Source organism: Neurospora hispaniola (genome assembly GCF_033458365.1).
Source record: "Neurospora hispaniola strain FGSC 10403 chromosome Unknown B0T23scaffold_1, whole genome shotgun sequence".
Taxonomy (NCBI): Eukaryota; Fungi; Ascomycota; class Sordariomycetes; order Sordariales; family Sordariaceae; genus Neurospora; species Neurospora hispaniola.
This window is the reverse complement of record NW_026944406.1, coordinates 4,642,960-4,650,088: the sequence shown is the minus strand read 5'-3', so window position 1 is coordinate 4,650,088 and position 7,129 is coordinate 4,642,960. Positions and strand designations below refer to the sequence as shown.

Here is a 7,129-nt window from a genome sequence, read left to right as displayed (position 1 = left end):
GGTGGCGCGATATAGCTCTAACGGTCTCGCGCCGTGTCGCAGTGCTGTATATATGTATCGGCTGACCACACGAGTGACCAAGGAGCTGTCGAAACCGTCCGCGACTCCTCTAGATTGGGCGTGTCTAAACAGTCGAACTTATCCGGACGCGATCACAGCCTCCGAACGTCCCAACATTTGTTTTCCAGATCTAGCCGCACGACAACGTCACTCATTCTACCATGCGCCAAGGGGATTCTGCGGAAGGGCTAAGGCCAGCTCGGTTTCTAGGAGAGATAGTCGAGATGTTGGTGGCTTGCTGGCGTATTTTGTTGCTTTACCCCACCCACGGTCACCTGTCGCCTGGCCGACGGTAATCGCTGCAAGTGGGCGGGTGACGACGCACGGGGGAGAACGACTGGAGATATGTATGGGGCCGTGGGAGGGTGAAGAGCGCGTGAGGAGTCCGAGATGGTCGCCGTTGTTGTGGCAGCCGCCGACACTGTCGCAAAAGGAAGATGGTAGCTAGGTCTGCGAGTTCAGGTCGCTCAGTCGTTCAACGACCGCAGCCCGGAAGCTGCAAAGCCGGCGTCTTGTGTCACGCAACAGGCAATGTTCGGGAAATCGTCGACCTCGTTGTAATAAAAAGTCAAAAGGATCGATCAACAGGACGTGGGTTGTCTGGCCGAAGGAAAGGGACTGAGCGAACGATGCCTGCCCGTGCTGGGTGGGCTCTGACAGGTTGGCTTGTCCAGTGTGTAGTATAGTTGTTGGTTCCCGGCTTTACCTTGGCTCAGCTTGGGCTAGGTTCCCTTCCAGCTGTTGCCCGCCCCGAGTCGATCCCGCCCGTTGAGGCCCGGGTCCTTAGCGCCTGCAGCCCCGCAGCATGCCGTTACCTAGGTACCTACAACCTAATCTACCGTATGAACGTGACGGCGTCCGGCGGGGACTGGAAGGAAAGCCCGCTGCCCCTGTGGAGCGGGAGAGGAGGCAGGCAGCAGTGGAGAGTCACCACTGAACGAACCAGGAGATGCCCGCTGTGCTCGTGCATGCCCTGCGCTACCTTTAGATTCTGGCAGCGGATCGCTCCGTCATTGGTCGGCACTTCTCTTCATGTCTGACAACATCACAGCTCGACTAAACACCAGCTTCCGCCCTAATGTCCAACGAGGTCATGCAATCAGGTTGTTTCAGACGGAAACAGATGCTGGCGATTTTGTACTTGCCCATACCCACTCCCAATTCCTCAAGTAATGTAACTGTAGATGTGTGTACTTGACCCACACAAAAGTCTCCAGCTAGGTAGGTATGCAACAAACAGCTTCTTATGTCACATCAATCATATCATCAACCATTTCGGATTTATCCTAAACACTAACAGCTCAGGTTGGCATACCCTGAGCTACCCAGTGGTCACTAACTTCCTCCCATGGATAACCGTCTAAGATGAGTTGGCAGCCTCAGAAACGCCCAAATCCTTCTCAACCATCTGCCTGCAAATAGGGTGGTAGAACTCGCGGTTCTTCTCAAAAGTCTTGAGCGCAAGCTCCCGATCGACCTTGTTGAGACCACGGAAGAGAGGGCGGACGAACTTCATCCGACCAACCTCTCCCAAAAGGTCAGCGACGCCCTGGTAGGCGCTGGCGTCCTTGGAGCGCATCGCAATGTGGTAGTAGGCGGCCTTAAGCTCGGCGTTCTTGGATGCAGAGAGGCCGTAGGCCTTGCCAAGCGCTTGCTGTGGTGGTGTTAGCGTACTGCTGACTGGAAGTAGAGAGGTAGACACCTGAAACTTACCGATTGCTCAACCGTCAACGGCTCCTCAAAGTCCTGCACGGCGTTGAGGAAGACCAACACCTGGTTACCAGTCCACGACGACACGTCAGACGGGCTAGGCGTGAAGTCTTTGCTCTTCCACTTTTCAGCCAGCTCGTAGCACACGTCCGCAAGGGAGGTGTCAAACTCGGGCTTGGGGGGAAGGCCGGTGCTGTGGAAGCGACCCTCCCAATCGATCGAAGCAATCTTGTCCTTGAGATCAGAGTACTCGGGGGCGCTGAAGAACTCGAGGAAGGTGTCCTTGAACTCGTACGAGTCAAGCGACTTGTTGGACCACTTGCCAAAATAGTATGGGATGAACTTGTCAAAGTTCTCTCTTCCAACGAGACGGTCGAGACTCCAGACGAAGTGGAAACCTTTCTCGTAGGGAACCGTGCTGAAGGCATCATCGGGGTCGATACCCTTGTGGCTGATGCAGAGCTTTGTAAACTCGTGATCCTCTCCGTACTCCTTGATGGCCTCCTCTGTAAGACAATTGTTAGTGGGGACCTCCTACTTGAGGAGGGAGAGAGGAGAGGGGGGGTTCTGGTCTGTGTCATTAATTCTTACCAAGCGCCTTCCAGCCCCTGATGGCCGAAAAGTCAAAGTGGGCATCGCCGCCGTGAATGGAGGCAAGAATACGGCGCTCGAGATACATGGTCCATCCTTCATTCAACCAGCTGACCAGATGTTAGCAATTACCGGTGATTAATTGATCAACGACCTGCAACTTACAAGTGCTCCCAGCTGCAACTGGTGACCAGGTTTCCACTCCAGCTGTGCGCGAGCTCGTGGGCAATAACGTCAATGTTTTGCTTGTCGCCACTGATGATGGTAGGGGTAGCAAAGGTGAAGATGGGGTTCTCCATGCCTATGGGAGGAGGCACATTGTCAGCGTTCACATCATATTTCATTCTCGTTATTTCGCTTTCTTTGCACTCACCTCCATAAGGGAAGCTAGGGGGCAGGACGAGAACATTGTACTCGCCCCACCTGTAGGGAAACACAATCTTCTCTGCAGCCTCCAGGAACTTGTCCATATCACCCTCCAGCTCCCATTGAGACGCCTTCAGCTCGTTGGGGCCGGTGCAAACACAAGAGCGCTTGCCGACAGGGGCGCTGGCAATCTCTCCAGACGAGAGGGCGAACAGATAGGACGGGATGGGCACCTTTTGCTGGAACTTGTACAGCTTCTCCTCGCCCAAATCCTTGGTATCATCGGGCACGGGCACACCACTGGCTACAACAACGTAGGGACTGGTGATGTTGAAGTCGTAGGTGCTTTTGACGTCTGGAGTGTCCTGGCAGGGGAAGAGCGAGCGGGCGTGGATGGCCTGGCACTGGCTGAACATGAAGGGGGCCGCTTTGTTGCTGGTCTGAGCCGGGGTGAGCCACTGCAGGGCAGTGCACTTGTCCGTGGTGGCAAGCTCAATCTCAACCTTGACGACCTCGCCCTTGGCGGCACCCTCGGGGACGGCGATGTGGACGGGGGAGCCGTTGGGTTCGGTGCGGGCCTTGGTCTCCCATAACGAGGGGGCCGAGTTGAGCTTGATGGAGTTCACGGTAACATAGCTGGAGTCAAGAATGATCTCCTTGCTGGCCTTGTCCGTCTGAGACTCGAGCTCGAGGATAACGGAGCCGCGTAGACACTTGGCTGTGAAGTCGATCTTGAGGTTGGCCGTGGTGTGACGAGTCCTCCAAGCATCATAGTTGGACAGGGTGTTGGGGTCGCGAACGGGAGCCATGTTTGCGGTGCTACATCCAAACCAACGGCCACGCTGATAGTGAGAGTGAAGGAGATTGGGGGGCGCTGCTGATGCTGCTGATAGCAGTAATCGTGATGACGACGAGGATGGTGACAATTGAGCAAACCTGGCCCTCTGAAGAAAACCTCTACCCCACATCAAGACTGCCTCGGGGACTCTGACCAATTTTTTTTGTTGCAATTATTCCCGTTACGTATTGTGCACCAGCCGTGGTACTACCTGGTAATCTCAGCTCTCAATTCGCACATATTTTATCACACAGAACCGCTCTTACCCTCACCTTCCTTCACGCCTTCCTTCTTGGTCGTAAGGTGTGGAATGACATCAGCCGATAGGATAATAGGGCAGCTACCTCTATGTCAGTGCGGAGACGAACGCATTTCCTATCGCCAGAGTGCTATAGCTCGAGCTTTGACCACCTCCGCTCCCTGCTTGCACCATCTATGTAGAGCGAACAACCGACGTCTCTCGCTCCACTCAACTGGGAGAAGCTCGACTTACACCCGACCGCCCGACTGATGGACTTCAGCACCAATCAACCACCGTCAGGGCAACTCACCTTTGCGCCTTCACTGTCAATCCTCAAGTATACCCATGTTGTTCTCATGTATAGACGTATGGCCTCTCTACGGCCATCAGAAGGATTTTGTGGTTCAGAATAGAAGAGCAGCCACAGCAGGGCCGGCTCCTTTTTGTGTTCGTCCTCCAACGAACCAAAAAGTGGACTCGATGGCAGTTATAGGATGCAGCCCATCCATCGGTTTTACTCAACTTGACAAATGTTCCCTCACGGCGAAAGTGGAAGGTCGAAGTACGTCAGGTACTTAAGTATCGTAGGATCCCATGTCTCACACCCCGCATCATCAGGCCGTTTGTATGATCCGGTAGGATGGTTAAACGTCCCAGTGATGTTTGTTTCTGCAGTCCAAGATGTTTCCATTCCGCTGAAAGGAACCCGGACCAATTTTTTCATATAGGCTCCGATAAGGCCAAATGGACTTACCTGCCCAAGATGGATTGCCGACATACCAACCAGGATCACGATAGTATGTTTCCGGGCAATGCCGTTTTGTTACTCGCTGCGCAAATATTGCTGTAGGCCGTCAGGCTTAGACATGGTAATCCAGACTACGAAACGAAACAGCTCGTGGGAAGTACAGATAGGAGGTGGCATCAACCAGGAAGGAGGAAGTTTTGCTATTCGGGACCTGCAGGTGATAACACAACGATTATATACCATTAATATATACCGGTATTCCCTATATCATCACACACCCCTCCCCCCCCCCCCCCCCCCCCCCCCCCTATTGCTGCATCCTCATAGCATAAGCGAGCAAAATGTAGTTTCCGGTATCATTGTGGCGTGGTCAGATGCGGGCATACCTGAGATGTGATATAGGATAAACTCGCACGCCGATGTCGGTGTTGCTGGCTGCTAGTTGTCGAGTCCTGGGGCTATCAAGAACCTGTGAAGCCCATATCATTCTCTCTTGTTGATACGGACAGCAGCATAGCCCGTCCGGCTCACTACCTTGATCTTGAAGTGCCCCCAGCCGCGGAAAGTGTCCGCATCATAGCGCTTCGGTTTCCGCAAAGGTTCACGTTCATCCTCCCGTTTAACCGGCAGTTGATACCTTTCCGCTAAAACCGCAGATGAACTTGGTTTTAAGCCGCAAAGAGATCGACACCTTGATTCTGGATTGGGAGTATTCGGTACTCGTCGCACTGAAAGCTACACTGGACGATGCTGTATTTGGATTTAGCGAATCAGACTTGCATTTTGATGAAACAATGGTTTGAAGCCGCGCTTTCCTGGCAACGTGTTGGATGTAGATGACTGTCATGTGGACGATGACATAGCCTGTTCAGCCTTTCAGTCCTCCACAAACGAGTGTGCATATTTGTTCATACCAGATTGCTTGATATAAATCACCGATGGTATACTTTAATGATCATGCGAATTCATGTTCATCATTTTTGCATATTCGCCAGGCCACCTGGTCCCTGAGGCCACCTAATATACAATCTCGGAGTGACAGGAAGCCGTCGGCAGTGGTAAGGTAAGAAGAGAGGATCGCTGCAGTTAGTACCTACTCAACGGCGAAAGGGGCAGCAGGGGATTCATCAAGGGCGAGACCGGAAAGCTACCTCTCCGGACTCATATGACTAAAGGAGCCGAGCAGACAGTCTTTAGCCTTGATAATTGATGCAACGTGGAACCTTTCGGGTCTTGGAGAGGTCATGAACGGGGTGATATCCGAGCCAAGTGGTAGCAGCTAGGCCTAGCTATGCTCGTGGAATAGGTAGCAGTCGAGGGGCTGCAGTTTAATTCAACAAGTGATTGTTTGGCAGGTAAAAACAGTCGAAGGTTAGGTATTGAGTACGGTTCTGGATTGGGAGCGATGCTAGTGATGACCTCGGCAGACCTTCACTTGTGAGCCGATCTCCGCGTACACGAGAAATACGGGCAATGGTCCAAACAGGCGAGCTGGCGAGGACGCTCGGATGGCGGCGCTGGTGGTTGTAAATCAGTGGTCCTATGTGATGGTGCCTGGCCTAGATTCCGGGGCTGTATCACTAGCATGAGCAAAGAAGATTCGGCAACTCGCTTAAGACCAGACCCCTGAAAGATTTACAAACTATTCAGATGAACTAACCGGTTTTGTGCAGGTGTCCGTCTGGGCAGCCCGTTGTTGGCGGGAGGGGTGGGGCGGGGCCGTTGAGGTTCCTCGGGTGCAAGTGTTGTCAAAGGAGTCTCCGGAGAAAGAGGAGAAAACCGAGGAAGAGACCGTGATGTGTCAGACATTATGTGACCACTACACCAAACACCCCAAGAATGGAGCTCCGTCAGAGATGTCGGGGTAGTGGCAGATTGGGACCCTCCTAGATTCATTCGACATGATACTGGTTCGCGCCGGCGTCTCAGGTTGGATCTGGGGTATATTAACTGTAACCCAAAGTGCAAGATCCGGAAGGAGAGCGACGTGTAGTACCCAAAGGGGCCACATCTCGACCTGACCTTTTTGTTTTTTTTTGTCACATGGAGGGGCAAAACGTCGGTGCGCACGCTAGCAATTTGGCTGACAGCATCTTGATCTGAATAAATGGATCATGGAGCCAAAGAACGATGACATGCAGAAACCGTGCTGAACTGTTCAGGGATGGATCAGGGTCGCCGTCGTTTGTAGATTCCGCATGTTGTTGAGCTTGAACTGAAGCAGATGAGAATTTGTGAGGTTGGAGAGCAACCAATGTGCTGCATAGGGTTAGGGTTCAGTTTTGACATCAAACCTAGCGAGCGTATCCACTCGGGCCTTGTCGGGTGTGGGCTGGAGCTGAACGGCTGAGGAGGTTTCAGTTTGTTTGTTTCACCAGGGCAAATTTCTGTTCCGCTGTTTCTACACTTCCGCTCTCATGCCTCCTTCCATCACCCTTCCTTCTGTTTTCTTCATTCTTCATCTTCTTCCTCCTCCAACAATCGTAGCTGCGCCCCCTTCCCCTCCCCACCACCAACCTCGAGTCGGTCACGAGGTTAAAGAGGATTGTTGCATCTATGTAGAACTTCCACTTTG

The 7,129-nt window shown here is 52.9% G+C and overlaps 1 protein-coding gene across 1 annotated transcript; it reads right to left on the bottom strand.

Moving 5' to 3' along the window:
* Window positions 1-1,420: 1,420 nt before the first annotated feature.
* Window positions 1,421-3,536, bottom strand: B0T23DRAFT_307360 (leukotriene A-4 hydrolase; the record flags this gene model as incomplete). Its single annotated transcript, XM_062834417.1, has 5 exons — window positions 1,421-1,714; window positions 1,774-2,276; window positions 2,362-2,471; window positions 2,527-2,662; window positions 2,735-3,536. The coding sequence occupies 5 exons, from the start codon at window positions 3,534-3,536 to the stop codon at window positions 1,421-1,423; spliced, it is 1,845 nt and encodes a 614-aa protein (XP_062697542.1).
* Between the last annotated feature and the right edge of the window lie 3,593 nt (window positions 3,537-7,129).